The following is a 17,254-nucleotide window of genomic DNA, read 5'->3' on the forward strand; positions in this document are numbered from 1 at the left end:
AGAGCCCCCATTATTGGTAGCAAACACTCCGTCATATAATAGATCAATAATTATTCAAAAAGCACCGCCGCCTCTAAAAACCAATCAGAGATCATAAACCAGATCCCGGGACATTGACTCATTATCTCATACAAGCCGACAACACCATCTTCCCGGCACGGCTTTGCCCTTCTCTACCCGAACCCTTCTCTTTCCGATATGCAAGCGCGTATTTGAAACAGAAAAAGATCGCCACGATATGCATCAGTGCCTCGAAACAGATACCCTGTGCTGAAGAGCCCCAAATAGGTTTGCCGCATTGTATTTGCAGCATAAACTTGGAAAAGGAGCAGGACTTTCATCCACCATCTCGTCTTCATATACATGACGAGAGAGCTACCCTCGCTATTGACGAATCTGACTTTGGTCTCCCATCAGAAGAGTTGCCTGGCAGCATCATTGCTCTGGGTGTAAGTGGATATCCACGACTTTTTCGGGGCTCCAGATCCGTTACGCCGGTGTCTGGAGTTTCCGGACTTGTGATTGGAGAAGAAAAGATGCTTGGGTTCGAGTCCGCCATGTCTTTTGGCGAGAAAAGAACAGGTGACTTGGACCTCTCCTTCAAAGCGCGCCTTGTTCCATCTTTGCGATACTTACTCTGCGGGATAGGAACCACGGCTTGATGCTCAACAATACGCGCTGGGCTGTGAGACTGGATGTCTGCTCGTAAGGTTCCGATCGCTTCCTGGCGGGAACGCGGTGAAGTGACGGCTGAAGGCAACTGACTTAGGGGAGTCATCTCTCGGATAACCCTGGGCGAGCTAGTGTAATGGCCGCTACCCGCACGCTGCCTACTACGGCTCTCCGAATGAACCTCTCGATATTCTGACGCTCGAGGGGGAAGCATGCGACTCAGTGAGCCCAGTGCGTCGCGAGCCGGTCCTGCTATGCTCGCGACTGTTGCCATCGCGGCGTCGAGATTTTGAGTGGGATGGTGGGTTTGAACCGGGACGGCTATTTGACGTCTCCGATGCTGACTTCTTATGTCTACTAGATTGTCCATCTTTGCGCACTGTTTGTAGGACAACGTAGTCGTCGTCATCAACATGGCAGAGCAAACTATCTCGCTTTGGACGGCTATCGTTCCCTTCTTCGAAGACCATCAAGTCGGCCCCGATCTTTTCCAGGTCGGGAGATGCCCTACCCCGGCGTCCCGTATCTGGCTTCGCAAGGTCGTTTGTCGGTACGGACTGGTTGATGCGGCTGCGGCATCTACTAGATGAGGCCGCTCCGGGGTTTTGCTCGTTTCCAGGGTGATGGTGGGCGCGCTCAGAGGTCTCATGGCTACTGGCAGCCCTGTTTCTCGAGCGCCTTGCATCTCGAGATATTGTAGGTAATGGGCGTGTGGTCGCTTCATCTCTGACAAAACCCGGCTTCTTGAATGCCTTGACCAAAGATGAAAATTCGGTAACAGGCTCCGAGTCAACATCTGTCAGTGAGTCATCGTACTTGTGATCCGAATCCTCGTGCGACGCCTTTGGGGCCCTAGAAATCTCGTCGAGGCTCTGAGCAAGTAAGTCATTTCTCCCCACACCATGCAAGGGCGATTGGACCACGATATCGTTCTGCAACGGCTGAGATGATAACCACGAAGTTACCATTGAGTTCTCCAGCTCGGCGTTGAAAGATGGGACTGGTTGCTGGTGTATCGCATCCACTGGCTGTCTATCCGTCTCAAACGCCCCGTCCGCGATTTCATCCGAAGGTCCAGTAATACCTGAGTTTCCGGCTGCGGGAAACTGAGTATCGTCCACTTTGGAGTTATCCAACTCTGGCGTATCGGGATGCGCATCACCAGTATCGTCCGGTATTGAGGGCAATGACCCGTCACTGTTGTCGATAGAGTCTTGCGCTTCGTCGTCTGGACGGTAAACCATTTTGGCGAAACCAGGCTTCGATGTATCGACCATAAGGAGCTTCTTCTCGCCGCGACCCAGCACCCCGTACACGGTGACCTCGCCATTTTGGATGCCGATGACCGCACTGGTCCCGGCGTACACAGCGTCGTCCTCGATGCCCGAGCGATTGGCGAAGACCACGATGACTTCATCACCGTTCTCGGATCGAATCAAGGGTTCCATCCGCTTAACCCAATAGGTCAATGTCTCCATGTCGGGCTCATGAGGCCTGGTACTGAACGTATTCGATTCTTCGCGAGTGTTCCATGCCATTGACACGACTAGAACGTTGGCGGCGATTTCTAGAGCATGAGTCGAGAACTCGAATTCGTCCCACGGAGCCTCAAACCTGTAAGGGCTGCCAGAAATGTCAGCAAACCTGACTGAGACACATACAGCAACGTCTTGACTCACTTGATATCCATGCCTAGGTTTCATGTCAGCAACGAACACACACACCGATCTATTCCATGGGTTACTTACAGATTCCCAAGGCAATCTTCCCGATTCCTGGCAGGTGACCCTTGTAGAAGCCCTCTGGGCCCTCAAGTGCCCAAGACTCATCTGTATAGTATAGATGGGTCTTCCGGTAATGCGCCCAGGTATCGCCATCCCGATTGACTACAATGAGAGAGTTATAGTACTCCGGTGATGTTGGCCATTTGTGAGAAACATCGGCCTTCTCAGGATAACCGACAGCGACAGTGCAGTCGTACTTGAGGGCGACCGTGCGAGCCCAAAGAGACGAAATGCCGGCACCAGTTGGTTCGAGATAGGGGTAGATTTCGTGCAGTGACTTGAAGTTATAGCCTTCAGGAGGGTTAGCAAACTTTATGACACATTACCCCTGAGTTGGCCACAGAGCCGAGGAATCAGCTCTCCCTTGGGAATAGCTTGACACCCCTTTTTGAGAACCCGTTCGTGGTGTCATCTGGTTCGAACCATGATACATACCCGAGAAAGCCAGCTCTGGCAAGATGAGCAGGTCCAAGCCTTCGGGGTTCGCCTGGCTCAGGATCTTGTCGGCTCGGCTGAGGTTATTGTCGACGTCTCCGACCTGAGGGGCGAACTGCAGACACCCTATCTTCATCTTGGAAGATATGCCGCGCGGTGGCCGGACCCGTAGGTAATACGAGGTGGTTCAGAAAGAGGTATACGTGTGAAAAGAAGACGGCTGACACCAACGACTCTCCTCTTCGGCCCCCGCAGTGGCTAAGACGTTGCCGGCGCCGTGCCTCTTGCGAGGTGTCAGAAAGGCAGCAGCAGCACGCCGGACGAACAGATCCTTTGCAGAATGAGCAAATAGCTGTCGACACTCCAACCCTAGAAGTCATATGTGGGAGAGCCGGCAGTTAAACGACACCTATGCCCGCATGATCATTGCTAAATGGATACATGTATGTAGAGGGCGGATAGATGCAGTGCAGCGAATGACCTTGTCGGTGGGGGGGATGGGATGGATCCATGGAACTTGGCGTAGGGAATTAGTGGGGCAGGGCGATCATGGGCGAGGCACTTTCACAGCTTTCTATTTTCTAACCCGTATATTTCGGAAACTCAGACTCGAAATCCCCTAAATCTTTTCTGCACTAACGGTGCCTCGCCCAACGACAGGCGGCCATTAACCGCCAGACCCCCTGATCCCCTTCGCCTAGCCAGGGACGCCCCCCTACTAATAACAGCTTCCATCGATAGGATGATGGCACTATCCATCACGCTTCAGCCAAATTGACCGCTGTAGATAGTGGCCTGTGGACGAGAGTCCTCGAACTCTGCTGCCAGTCCCTGGTCGCAGGCGTTGGTTATGATGGCATCACCACCCCTTTCATCGTAGCATCCAACCACCCAACTTACCTTCCTAAGATGCTGTTGCTTCCCTTGCAGCATGTTGGTTGTGTTGCTGATATCGGTCAGGCTGGCCGGTGTGCCGGGTTCTTTATGTTAACGACCAACGTCAGAGAACATTCTTGAATGCTTCCATGCACAAGCTGGAGTCTCCATGATCTTCAGGCTCTCAAACTCGCATGCCAAACGTGTCGCATACCAGCCACCCTCAAACTGCTTCTATTACCCAGAAAGCTATCCGATAGGGGTTCCCGCATAAGCTTCCCGCTCGTGGTACAAGCACATCGGTTTGTCCCTGTCGTTACATTATGGGGATTCTTCAGCATCTATAGCCAATGGTTAGGCTCGGTTCGTTGGTGGTTGCCATGTTATGGAGTCCGGTGTCTCGTCATTTCTGGATGAATTGGGATTGAGCAAATTCATTGGCTTAGTTCCTATGGGGTAACGGACCGCCTGACGTTAGCGAGCAACCCGTTTCTAGAGCCACGAAATGCGGCCGACTAGCCAATGGTTGGGTGCCGCACGACGCATCCAGCATCGCTTGACGCTTAGGGGTTCTTGTTGGAAATTTGCAATCTTCAGACCGCAGGTCGCATCTGCTGTATAACCGCGCTGTCGGAAGAATCAAGCGCCCTACGAGCCGCGAATGCGATGCGACTTGCACCGAGAACAATACAGATGGGACGTGTTTCTACTGGCCGCCCAAGGAAGTATGCTCTGGTCTAGTCGAGGGATCCGTCGTTCTGAACCAATACTGGCAGTAGGTATTGTAGTATAAAGACTTGTCTCTTCCTCGAATCCCTGTCTATTGAATTCATATTTACTTATATCAGAACCTGGTGGCGACCAGTGCTGTTACAGTTCCCGAGGGCATGTATGTCCATGCATTGGTACAAGTTACGACTTGGCGAGGCTATTCAAACCTAGCACTGGCAAGGAATGACTGGAGAAGGCCCTTTCGTCTCCAACGCTGCGACCTTGTTCAAGTGGTCCCAGCCAAAGTACGCATGCCTGTCCCGCGCTGGCCTACAGGAATAAACATTAGTTTTCTCCTTCAACACCACGCCCGTTGGGTAAAACTTACGATACAAGAGTCATGATACCAGCATCGCTCGTCGAGTTGTAACCCCATGAGACAGTATAGCCACTGCCCTTACACTTTTGGTCGTACCATGCCCAAGTAGAGGCATCAACTCCCTTGGGGGACTCGAGCCTGAGGTCGCATGGCGATCCGGTCGCTGACCCATCCTGGATGTTGAAGGACATGGTGACCGTAGTTTTGGCCTGATTAACGTCTAGATCCAATCAGTTTCTCTACCAGACGCCTCCCAGGCGAAACCATACGACGACTTACATCGAACGACGTCCTCGACCAACCACGTCTGGGGCTCAGCATCAGGATTGGGGACAGCTCGACCGCGGACTTTTGTCGCCAACCCGCGCTTGTTCGCCCCGTTTGGGTAAGCATCCGAGGTCTGCGCGGCAATGTCGTTCCTCGCGTCAAGATCCTTGTCGCTGAAGCCGAAGAAGGCGTCGGAATACAGCGGTTGGTTGACGAGGACCATGACGGTGAAGCCCAGGTCGCTGTGTCCCGTGTTGACCTGCCAAATGTCGCTGCCATCGCAGTTGACTTTCGTCACGGGGGGCCAGCCCGCAGTCCTGGCCGTGGGCGGCGTGGGCCGCGAACTTGCAGACGATGGGTGCCATGAAGATGCCACCGCCGATACTCGAGTTGCCCTGGATGTGGAAGCTCCAGTTGCAGGTCGTATTGTTGGCCGAACGGATCCGTTGCGCGCTCGAGACGGTCCACTCGCCGATTGATTTGGCAGGCTCGGCGGCTTGTGTGAACAAGGCAAGCATGGCAAGAAGGATGCCAGAAACGAGGGTGAAATGCATCATTGTTCCTATGGCCTGGGGTGTTCCCTTGGATATTGCGGTAGGTTTCCTAATCGTTGTTTCCACGTTTTGGCAGCTGGTTAAGCCCTTCATGAGGTTGTCGCTACTCCAGATAACATTACATACATACATATATTTATACACGTCTCTACCACTTCACGGTTTGCCATTTGAGAGCTGATGCCGAGTTCCTCTATACTCGAAACCCAAACCCGTCAACTAATGCGCACGCCCGCACCAGCTTGACGAGTACGGGGGGAAAACGAGCAGCACCAAACTTCGTCATCAACCCCGTCGGTATACCTGTGTAAACCAGTCTCGACGAATCCGAGCCCGTGTCGATGTTCCATCCCCATGAAGAAGGCAGAAGAGTCGCCGTGTTGAAGGGATCACAGGCTGGTGACCCAAGCTCCCAAAGGCAACACCAACACTTACCAAAAACCCTTGGCAAGCAAACACAATGATATTTGGCTACACGTCAGATATATGGCCGGCAAGCTAACTGACAACTCCTGTCCTTCCTCGAGGGATGACACCCCAGTCTAATTGCGTTTGCCTCACCATGGAAGCACGGAACTTGGCAATAGCTTCAGTACGTTTGCCCTCTCGAGGTCTGAGACAAATCTATCAAGATAACACACGACCCTTCCTGTTCGAAACGACACCAACAAGAGACTGTCTTGGCCTCCTTGTTACACACAATGGATGGTCTCGGTTCGGCACTAGGATGGACGTTTGGAAGGGCCGAAGACCATGACGAAATTAGGCCTCATAGGCGACTGCGCTTCAACCACAATATACACCTCATACGACTCATGCATGCCCTACGCGTAGTGGAGTGGGAATAAGTTACAGTTGTTGTGGCATCCGGCTCACCTATCCCTAAGGACCCCATGATGCTCTAGTTCCTTGTTTGATAGCACTTACACAACTCATAGGGACCACGGTGCTATCTTACAGGCAGTATCGATAGAGCCGACAAGAAGGATGGAGAGCCATATCAGGTGAGTCTTCGTATAAGCGCCAGTGCCATTGCGTGTCTGTATTTGGGTGTGTGCAAGTGTATGTGGGTGGGTGGACGGGAGCTCGCCGCGTACATGATCAACCCCTCCCCCAGGCATGCAATCCCATCGCAGTGCACGACAGTCGCGAACGCGTAATGACTTCTTCGAGGAAGCACTATTCCATCCAAAGTCCAGATGAAGATAACAAGAATGGATGGCATACGATCCAAGTCAATGCGACAACAACCTGGTCCCGGGTCTGACGAAGCCGTGGAACGCCAGGCGACTAGATAAACACCCGAGCTCAGCTCAAAAATAAACCAAGGTCCCCAGTCTCGAAGACACAGTTACATCCAGAAAGGATACCGTTCACCATTGATCTGCTTAGCTGCCTCGCTATACCGTCACGACCCGTTTTCCTGGTTGACTTGTCGTTCGAACAATGTCTCTGGGTTGCTGCTGTTGCTGCTGCTGCTGATCTGCAAAGACCTGCCGGTTTTTAGCGAAAATGTCATCTTCGCTCTCAGATCAGTTTGCTTGTATGCACGTATGCTGCAGCCACTATCACTATCACATTTTTCTAGCGGTGGTGTTGTCAGGGATGCCACTCAATAAGCGCCAAGGCGGTTTTCTTGCCTTCTAGAACAGCCGCGCTCAGTCTTGTCGCTCTCAAATATTGGCAGGCGTCCCGTATGATCTATTTCAATCATGCCGTTAGCTCATGTGTGAGCTCCTCGAGCCCGTTTAATTCAAGTTGTATATACCAACTCTCGTTGACCTGCATCTCTTATTGAGAAGGACTTGTACGTTACGTAAAGCCGACGAGCGATGGAAAAAGCTTGCACACACACACACTGTACTGGGAATAAGAATGTCAATTTTCTTCCGTCTTGCCTACCGGAAGAGAGCCTTGGCGGCCGCTCTCCACCCTCATTGGATCTACCAGCCCTCGAGCCCTGTAGGTCGGCAGCTGGACGGCCGCATAGGTGGTCAGCGCCTGGCGAGCCACTCACGTCGCCGCAATGTTTCAACCAAACCACTTATTCCGGCTAATGGACTTGTTTCCCACCCACACACGTTTTTCTGCTGCTCTCCCCCTCCCCCCTCTCCCACCAACCAACCACCCCTGCTCGCTCCTCGACCAGCGAAGGGATGCATGGATCGAACCATTGACCTTTCGTCGAGTTGGTCGAGCCGGCGTCGTCGCCCTGCGATTGGCCGGACAGGGGGTCAACGGGTCGCGTCTCCATGCAAGCCAAGCTCATCTCTCCTGTACGCCGGCCTAGCTTGACCAGGACGGTGGCAGGCCCTGATTGGCCGGCCGCTTCTGCCGACACCATTGGCCTGCTATATTCAGCATCCTTTCCCACATACGGATACACGTACACGCTTTTCTTAGCCCAGGCTAGAGTCAATTAAGTTTGGCTGCATCTGGCCCGGGATGCTACCCCGACGATGACCAACATTTCTAGATGGAGAGCCGCCTGCCTGCGCGCCGCCGGCGTTTAGGTCTTAGCGGTGCCAGCTGTGCAGGGCGACATATAGTAAGAACGCGGCCCCAGATCGTATGCGGAGGTTGCGTAGAAAGGAAATACCCTTCTTCGAATCTTTCTATATACCTCCTTGGCGGCGTTGTTGGAGGTCTTCTGTCATCGTTGTCAGTTGTTTGGAAATACTACGATCTACAGCAGTACCCAAACAACCACTAGATGGTAGATGCGTTGATGGCTGGTCTGAAACGTCTCTATATAGCTCATTCCGCCTCCGCCTCCTCATCCTGATTTCTCTGCCCCCACTCCTTTCTCGGTCTTTTGATGCTTCGAGATATGGCTGCTAGGCCAGTCTGGTCGTGGCTGTGTCTGTTGCTCCTGTCTCAGTGCCGAGTCCTTTTCGCCTTGGAGGTTACGCCAGGGTCGTCATGTGCTGCGTTATGTCTCAACAACCCCGAAAGCGACCCGCTGAACCCCGCCTCGTCTTCAACAAGCCCGTCGGATATCACCTGCAGCGATGAAGGGTACTCGGAGACCAGTGCCGGTATCAAGTTCAAGAACTGCCTGGAGTGCCTGAGGGATAGCAGGGACGCAAAGAACGGGGAGAACGATGTGTCATGGTTCCTATGTAAGAGATGATCCGTGGCCCTGTGTGTGTGTGTGTGTGTGTGTGTGTGTGTTTTCGTGTGCCACTCTGGTTCATGAATATCGAAAGCTGACATTGGGGCCCAAAAGACAACCTGAGATACTCGGTCAATGTTTGCCTATATGGATACCCGAACGTGACGACGAACCCGATCTCGTCACCTTGCGATATCAACTACGCATGCGAACCTCTCAAGATGTCTCTACGGGCAGGAAACCTGGTCCCGAACAACGGAACCCAGCTCGACTACTGCGAAGCGGACGGGGGCAAGTTCCAAGGGCCCAAGGTTAGCAGTTGCCTGCAATGTCTGCAGGCGAGCCCGGATCAAACATACACAGCAAACTGTAAGTACTGTCGGCGCTGGGGTTCGTAGTCGCTTGGGTTAAGTGGCTAATCGCCGATGATAAACAGTCTTGGTTGCACTCAGGGCTGGCTGTGAGCAACGCCCGAAATCAGGGGCTTTGATCGGACTGAGCGGGAACCTCTTCTCGAACGCGCCAGTCACCATCTCAGAACCCCCGGTCAACGAGGCTGATTTGAAAGATGGCCCATCGCCGACGGGCATGACGACAGGCGCGATCGTGGGAATCGCCGTCGGCGCCGGCCTTCTCTTCCTCGGCGGCTCGGCGCTATTCTTCGTATACTACCGGAAGCAGAAGAGGTTATACGGCGACGACCTCAACTCCGAATACGACGACCGCTCGAGAGGAGGGGCCGGGAGTCAGCAGGCGATGATGCGCGGCCCGGGCGGGCACAGCGCCTTCGACTTCACGCAGTACTCGGCGAGCCAATACGAGCTCCGGTCAGAGTCGCAACAGCAACAACAGCAACAAGTCGGGTTCGGCAGGAACGCTGACTACTACGACGAGATCGAAAAGGAGATGCAGATGCAAGCGCTTACAGCCCGTGTCCCAAACTACAACTACAACTTCGACCCGCACAGCCACATGCGAGGGCCCAACGGCGCTCTCCCTACACACCCGGCATATATCCCGAAATCCCTGAACCGCGCTTCCCGAGAGCACACGCCGGAACCTCCGCGGCTATCTTCTCAGGCTTCGCATCATAGCTACCACAACCAACCGGAAGCCTACGCGGCGAACCCCTACCTCAACGCCGCACCCGCGCACGCCCAACCCCCCGCTCTGTCGATACCTGCATCGACACATCAGGCGTATCAGCATCATCGACGATCAGCATCCATTCCGCCGCCGCCGCCGGGCCCACCACCATCCCAGCAACAGCAACACCACCAACAAAACAGTAATGCCAACAACAATGAACGTAGTATCCTAGCCGCCGCGCAAAGAAGCATCTCACCCAGCGCTCCCGCCCCTCCACCTCCACCCCCACCCCCGCCACGAGCCCCCCGCCTCACCCTCCCCTCCGTCCGCAAGCTGCGCGTACCAAAGAAGTACGCGCCGCCGCAGATCGTCATCGAGGAGCCGACGCCCGTCTCGAGCCCCGGCGGCGGCGAGGTACCCATCGGCCTCGAGATCTCGAACCCGCTGCCGCACCACCTGCAGCGTTTCGCCGACAACCAGCACCCGGGGATGACGGCCGAACGCGGAGGCGGCAGATCATCCTCGTCAGCGACCGCCTCCCAACCGCAGCAGCGAACCACCACCACCACCATCTTGTCGATGCCGGACCACGGCGGCATTCGGCAGCAGCACGCCGTGGACCGGCGGCCATGGAACAACGGTTCGGGCGCCGAGTACGTGGAGATATACACGAGCAAAAGCGACATCTACGGGTAAAACTTGGTTTGCATCTTTTGGGGGCATTGATGGGTTCTCTTCACAAAGGGTCTGGGAAGAGGAGCTACATGGGCGTATTTGGATTTCTTAAGGAAAGGATTATGGGTGGATGGACTTTATTTCAATCACTGGTTTACTGGGCGTGAATGGCTTACGATGAGATGATTTCAGGATAGGATATACCAAACATAAGGCACTTTAGTGATAATAGCCTATACCACGGCACGTACGTATAAATTGCGAACACATGACCCTGGTCAATTATAAGTAATTGCACGATAAATGAACTGAAGGCTAGAGTTACATGCTTGTATTTATCTGCTCTCTCCCTTGGCGTTGCCAACGAACATGATCTGCCCGAGACTAACTGCTAAGATGGCTTAGGGCCATGGAAAATATCGCCTGTCTGTCGGAGAGGGTTCTCTTAGAGTTCTATTAGCGGAATATGCAGGACAGCTGCTCACGCTTCAGTTGGGCACTACTGCCTGCATTCCAACATGTCACACAAGAAAATGATGAACAGATGTTTCGTCTTGATGCCCGGGGCAGATCTTTATTGTACATATTGCTAGTAGTTTCTATCAAGCGATTGCTCTAGCCGAGGCGTCGCCCGGGTCCAGCAGTCCTCCACGAATCTGGCAGTGGGCCACCACGAGGTGATCCTCCTCTCGGAGGCACGGTCGCGGAACCGTAGCTCGTGTTACTGACACGAGGAGTCTCCATGATCCACGAGATGAACCAAGGCGTGGGGATCAGGTTGGGCCCATTGCCAAATTCAGGATACAAACGGACAAGAAAATCGTGCATGTGCGCAGCGACAAGTCCAGTCAGGCCGATCTTGACCATATACCAGCCGTTGGGGAACAGAAGTTGCACGAGCAGCAAGCAGTAGGGCATCAACTGAGCTGGAATCGTGATGATATAGAAGTGTGCAGTCTGGCCACGCTGATCTTGGGTGGCCGTATAGCACATGGCAATAAGCAGGGCCTGGAGGTAACCACCAGCACCAGTGAAGAGTGAATTCAAGGTCTAGTGCGCAAGTCAGTGACCAAGTTCTAGGAATGCGAAGCAGTTCGGTCATGGTACGATTGGCACGGGGTTGGAGACGCATGCAAAGAGCATGTGTCGTGAAAGTATGTAGGGCGCTGAAAAACCACCCGAGCGAAATGGCCAGAAGGCTTCACCCGGGTCATCCATTAGAGCAATCCCACCAAGCCCACACCGCGAACTGGCCCTTCTTGAGGTTTGCGAATGACGGACCAGCCGAAGTGCAGGGGTAATCTTCCTCTATTCCAGGAACCGCGATAGCTGTAGAGAAAATTCCACTATCCGGGCAGATTAAGAGGTGTGTAATGATACACGGGGCAAAAGTAGGAAGGAAACGGCATGGGGTCACGGGTACACAATGCAGGAGAGATATGGTTGGACCTACGATGATGATGCCTCCCACGAACATCAGGTACCAGATGAGGTCCTCCTTCCTTGTGAACTTGGAATTGCTCTTCTCAAGTTGGGAAAGGTATGTAAAGACAAAGTACGTGTCCATGAGGACGCTCAGACCGGGACCGGTGAGGAGGAAACTCGTTACGACGCGGTGGATGCCTGGGGGGAATGCCCTGAGGAGCCTCCAGTGGAAGTAGAAGGGACTGCTCGAGAGCATGTGGGTGTACACTCCCACGGATGATGCGAATACAGCACTGGCGACCGTCCTGGAAGGAATCGGGTTAGTATGGGATGCGTTGTTGGTAGGTATGTTGAATGCGTCGATTGACTTACCTGGCAATGGGCGGCGTGGCCCAATAGGCGTCGGCAATGCCAGGCATCTTGACGCTGTACAGCTGGTACTGTTATGCAAGGTACGAGAGGCAGTAAGCGACAAAGAGAAAGTGGCGCGAGGTTGACAATCCACTGGCAGATTAACGACGGGCTGGTTGCTTCTCTTCGAATCAACAGATGGGCCAAGGTTCAGATGTCACAATGAACGCAATTGGATGTTGAGGATGAGGGGGAGGAGGAAGTTTGCTTTCTAAATAAATAGAAGGCACTTTCAAGGCGGGAGTGACAGTGGCACCAGGCAAGGCAGCAGCGCCTCTGGTTGCATGGTGTCCTGTGTCCAGATTTGACCTGCTTGAATTGGAGGTTGGAGAAGGAAAACAACAGCTGAGCCGCAGGGAAATTTTTCTACGTGGCCTTTATGGAAACTCCACGGAAGGCACTAAGCTGCCTTTCGCGCATTGGTGGGGACCGATAAGAGCTCTAGCCACAGATCGAGCTAGGTATCTAACCCCCAAACCCCACTACGGCTTCCCCTGTGGCATGCACCGTGGCTGCTGCCTCGGCCTCATTCAATTGTTCCTTCTAGAGAATGGCAGATAAGCCATTGCAGATAAGATACGAGTGATGCAAGGCAAGTGCATTGCTCATGTATTTGAGCAATGCACTGCGGTTCCAGCATCTAGCATTGAATTCTGTCACCAACTGGCAACTTCCCATTACCATGGAGCATGTGACGATGTGACAGGCCGCATACGTGCCACTGCTACGTTGCAGCGGCTTTCAGCTTGCTTTCGCAATGGCTTTCTCGAAGTTCGCCTCTACCCGTCGCGCATGCGTGATGGCGTTGGCTCGGGATCCGTCATGGTGGTGCCTGCTGTCAATGTTGTACTATCCCGGAACGTATTACATCGAACTGTTTTCCCCATGACTCTGTCCATCCGTGATTGACCAGCTTGCAGCTTGTAGATCACGTTGGGTCATTGATGTATCCGAGTAGATTCATATGTATGCCAGGAAGCTGAGCAATGAATCGACACTTTAATAGTGATTAGCGCTTATGTGCATGTCAGATTCGGACATGATGTGGCCCAGTTGGCAAGGTTACATAAACCTCGCATGACATCATCCAATACCAGGTCTCGGTTTACATCAAAACCACGGACACAAGTTCTATATCATATTAGAGAAGCAGTGGATGGGCTGAGTTACACGTGGGCGGGTACCACCCCTAGTTCGCATAGGCTGTACACGAGGGTAACAGTGACAGTTGCAATCTTGTATCTCAATGTGCTCTCGTGTAGACGTACTCAGGTGGCCCCCCCCCGACTCTTTGACGTTGAACCTCGGGGCACTTGCCATATGTTGCATGCGACCTTACTCGTGGATATGTTCAAGCACTGCGTAAATGATGGGCCACACGTCCACCAAGAAGTGCACGTGGGAGAAGATCACCAAGTATCACGGAGGGAGCCAGCTTAATTCAACATCAATATCATGAGCCTATACCATCTTCATAGTCCGATGCATGGGAGTATCATCAAGAGCTCGGAAGCTGCCGAGTTCCCTCTTGCTTTATTCGGCGACATGCATGATGTAAGAAGTGTGATAGCCTATACGGCTCGGATCTAGCCTGTTCATGTTTGTTGTCGGTGATGGTTTGCTATATCCTGACGGATACTGGCAGTCGAAGACAAGATGAGAAAAGTCGTTGCGTGATATATCCTATGTTTCTTTTACGATATCATTGGTAGAATTTGATATAAATATGCCATCAGGTCGCCATAATGGGATGTCCTGGTTCATCACACCCTCCAACTTCGCCCGAACAGACATCATACCAAATCATTCTCCATACAAGTCCCCTTGGCCATGCATTTGCTTCTCCTCGCCCCCCCCTTTTGCTCGCTAGGTTCATCTCCGGCAGCCCAATCCTCGACCTGACCCAAGCAACCCAACCCAGGACCCCCAACACCACCTGGACCATCATCGAACACCGCATCGCCTGCACCCCAACCCAATGCCTCTACACCTTCGACATCACCGAGGCAACCCCCAACCAACCACAGCAAGGCCCCACCCACTGCGAATTCACCGTCGACACCGCCCCCGGCACTGCCGCCGCGCTCCCCGCCAACCGCACCTCGTTCCAGGACAAGACGTGCGGCAGCATCTACAAGAACAGCTACACCGTCAACGGCGGCTTCATGAACGCCAGCGGCGCCGTCGTCCTCTGCTTCAAGAACCCCCCAGAAGGTAACTGGGCCTTCTTCGGCTTCGACCCCTGGGAGTTCCTCTCCGGGCCCCAGAAGACCTCGCCCGCTTTACCTATCGGCACGTACGACAACATCACTGCCTTCAGCTACCGGAATGATGATGTCTGAGAGCTTCTGCGATGTGCCATACCGAGTCCAGATGTGATGTGCTGTGTAAGCCACGTATTGGATGTCAACGAACATCAAAAGAAATGGGCGATCAGAGGGCCGCGACGAGTACTAAAGGTTGAAAATCTGATAGAAACCAGGCCCCATCAATAAACACGACCCGTAGCATATATTCCTTATCTCATTGAGAATGGACGTACTTGTGACTAGGTTTCTGTGAAAGACACAATGGCAATCCTTCATGGGCCAACTTCGGGGAGATATAGGGGTTGACAGCATCCCAGTATAGAACCTTCAGAGTCAACGTACCGACTTCTCATCACGCATCGTTTCATTAACCAAGTTAACATCTACCGTCGCAACACCCTTCCTGACCAACTCCACATCAGGAACAGAAGAATGCTTGTGGCCTTCGAAGATGGCGTCGATCTCTTCAAGCGTCTTTCCTTTTGTCTCGACCCAGAAGACAGCCTGCATTCATTGTTGCTTAACAGTGCACAATATTACAGACTAGTAACAAGAAAAGTGTAATGCAGAATACTTACTATGAGAATCAGCACGATAATGTCCCAGGATCCGTTGATCATGTACATTCTCCAGCCTATGTTGGCAATGCCAATAGGCATTACGAAGACCAGTAACAACCTGAGTAGCATACGTTAGCTCCGACTGGGTTTCCCCAGTAACAGGGGTGAAGCCAAGTTACATACGCGAGGGCACTAAGACCAAAAGCCGAGGACGCCAGCCCGTTCGCTCGAATAGAGTAGTTCATGACCTCGGGCGGGTAGAGGTAAAGCAGCGGCGTCCATGCAAGCGAGTAGAAACCCTGAAAGAGGAACATGACAGCGACGTCGCCGTAGATGAGACTCTGGGTGGCTCCCTCTGGATCGTCGGCGTATAGTTTGGAAAGCCCGCCAATGATGAAAAGACACACTATTAGGAGACTTTGCGACAGCATGGCCGTAGGCTTGCGTCCCCAGTTCGCGGCGAGGTGAGTCCCTGTCAGCGCGCAGAGGAGGCACCAGACGTTGAGGACGACGTTCGCTTTCAGTTGATCTCGGGTGTCGGTCACGCCCGCGGTATCCAGCTCGGCGCCGAGATAGTACGATGCGATAATGTTGCCTGCAATACAAGAAAACGGCTCGGCTGACATGCCGATCAGGACGCGTTTCCGTGCCACTGGGGTCCGCACGATCTCCCGCGGGCTCATGCTCCTCCCATCCTTCTTCTCGAACTCGATGGTGTCCAGGATCTCCTTGTACACGGCGACGGTGACAGGGTTGGTGAGATTGCCGTTGGAGTTGGTCTGGGCGACAACGGTGCGCGCTTCTTCGAAGAGGCCTCGGTGCACTAGCCAACGTGGCGACTCAGGGACGAAAGGCAGTATGAAGATGCAGAGCAGGCTGAAGATCCCCTGGAAGAGCGACGGAGCTCTCCATGCCCATGTCGATTGCCATTCCCCTGTTCCCAATGTGATACCAGCGGCGATAAGGGCACCGATGCTGGTAAATATGAGCAAACGTGTTATAACGCAGTCCCCCTGATGCTAGACACACTTACTAGTAAAAGTTGTTGAGTAGACCGACGCCCCAGGCTCTCCACCGGCTTGGGAAGGTTTCCGACAGATAGACGCCAGCTGCGACCCCCGAGATCTGGGAGCCAAATCCGAGAATCACGCGCGCCACGACGAACATGGCGATGTTCTGGGCTGCGGTCTGGAGAACGACACCGACAATCGTGATGACCGTACCCCAGAAGATGGCCGGACGACGCCCCAGCCTGTCGGCGGTGATACCTGCAACAAATGGGCCCAAAATGCTGCCGATAAAGATGGAAGCAGTGTTGAGCCCCGTCGTCGCCGGGGTTAGCTTGAAATAGTCTGTGTAGGACGGCAAAATATTGAGTCCGTTCAGCATGGAGCCATCATATCCAGACGTCTGTTTTTAGAAAGGATTGTCCGATAGATCGTCAGCGAAGTCATGGCTTTTGGTAGTAGGTAAGGCGAGCCATACCGCCGAGTTCACCATGGAGCAGAATAGCAGCAATGCAGAGAGATTGGTCGTGGACTGCGGCACCCACGCGGGCAGCCACGTCCCAGTCGGTGTTCGTCTCATTGTGTCGTGACGCAAATTATTGCAATCACGAGACTCGAATTTGGCGAAGCGTTACATAGGTATACTTTAGGTACGGATCTGTTCAAGAAAACATTGAAAGGTAGTTGTTAGAAGATGGCGGTTGTTGACGATGAATGTGCAGTACTGTTGCTCGGAAGTTGGGTCATCTGCCAGCACTGCCTGCCGCTGATAACGGCCCCGGCCTTCCACCATCCTGAAACCGCAGCCCACAGGAAGGAATCAAATGCAGCGTGGTTGAGCCGGCAATCGGCCAATGACATATCCATGATGCTATAATAACATGCGGATAATCGGTTCGAGTTATCAAGGTGCTGACAAGAGGGGACTAAAGCCTCCCGATTGCCCCTCACTGAATGACTGCACATGCATGCACCCCAAGAAGCA

At 53.3% G+C, this 17,254-nt stretch overlaps 6 protein-coding genes across 6 annotated transcripts; 2 read left to right on the forward strand and 4 right to left on the reverse strand.

Annotated features, from left to right (window-relative positions):
- Positions 1–833: 833 nt before the first annotated feature.
- Positions 834–3,027, reverse strand: PG986_004380 (uncharacterized protein; the record flags this gene model as incomplete). The annotated part of the gene is made up of 4 exons (XM_066840602.1): positions 834–2,295; positions 2,352–2,364; positions 2,421–2,747; positions 2,892–3,027. The coding sequence occupies 4 exons, from the start codon at positions 3,025–3,027 to the stop codon at positions 834–836; spliced, it is 1,938 nt and encodes a 645-aa protein (XP_066703229.1).
- A 1,678-nt stretch (positions 3,028–4,705) lies between these two features.
- On the reverse strand, positions 4,706–5,678 carry PG986_004381 (uncharacterized protein; the record flags this gene model as incomplete). Its single annotated transcript, XM_066840603.1, has 4 exons — positions 4,706–4,808; positions 4,867–5,077; positions 5,137–5,396; positions 5,470–5,678. 4 exons carry the CDS (start codon positions 5,676–5,678, stop codon positions 4,706–4,708), a joined length of 783 nt encoding a protein of 260 aa, XP_066703230.1.
- A 2,830-nt stretch (positions 5,679–8,508) lies between these two features.
- On the forward strand, positions 8,509–10,578 carry PG986_004382 (uncharacterized protein; the record flags this gene model as incomplete). The annotated part of the gene is made up of 3 exons (XM_066840604.1): positions 8,509–8,800; positions 8,908–9,162; positions 9,230–10,578. 3 exons carry the CDS (start codon positions 8,509–8,511, stop codon positions 10,576–10,578), a joined length of 1,896 nt encoding a protein of 631 aa, XP_066703231.1.
- Positions 10,579–11,172: 594 nt separating this feature from the next.
- On the reverse strand, positions 11,173–12,401 carry PG986_004383 (uncharacterized protein; the record flags this gene model as incomplete). Its single annotated transcript, XM_066840605.1, has 3 exons — positions 11,173–11,607; positions 12,011–12,287; positions 12,355–12,401. The coding sequence occupies 3 exons, from the start codon at positions 12,399–12,401 to the stop codon at positions 11,173–11,175; spliced, it is 759 nt and encodes a 252-aa protein (XP_066703232.1).
- A 1,737-nt stretch (positions 12,402–14,138) lies between these two features.
- PG986_004384 (uncharacterized protein) lies at positions 14,139–14,735 on the forward strand (the record flags this gene model as incomplete). The annotated part of the gene is made up of 1 exon (XM_066840606.1): positions 14,139–14,735. One exon carries the CDS (start codon positions 14,139–14,141, stop codon positions 14,733–14,735), a length of 597 nt encoding a protein of 198 aa, XP_066703233.1.
- A 300-nt stretch (positions 14,736–15,035) lies between these two features.
- On the reverse strand, positions 15,036–16,849 carry PG986_004385 (sugar transporter; the record flags this gene model as incomplete). Its single annotated transcript, XM_066840607.1, has 5 exons — positions 15,036–15,206; positions 15,281–15,380; positions 15,446–16,237; positions 16,296–16,672; positions 16,748–16,849. 5 exons carry the CDS (start codon positions 16,847–16,849, stop codon positions 15,036–15,038), a joined length of 1,542 nt encoding a protein of 513 aa, XP_066703234.1.
- Between the last annotated feature and the right edge of the window lie 405 nt (positions 16,850–17,254).

Source organism: Apiospora aurea (genome assembly GCF_038362705.1).
Source record: "Apiospora aurea strain CBS 24483 chromosome Unknown utg000003l_segment0_segment0, whole genome shotgun sequence".
Lineage (NCBI taxonomy): Eukaryota > Fungi > Ascomycota > Sordariomycetes > Amphisphaeriales > Apiosporaceae > Apiospora > Apiospora aurea.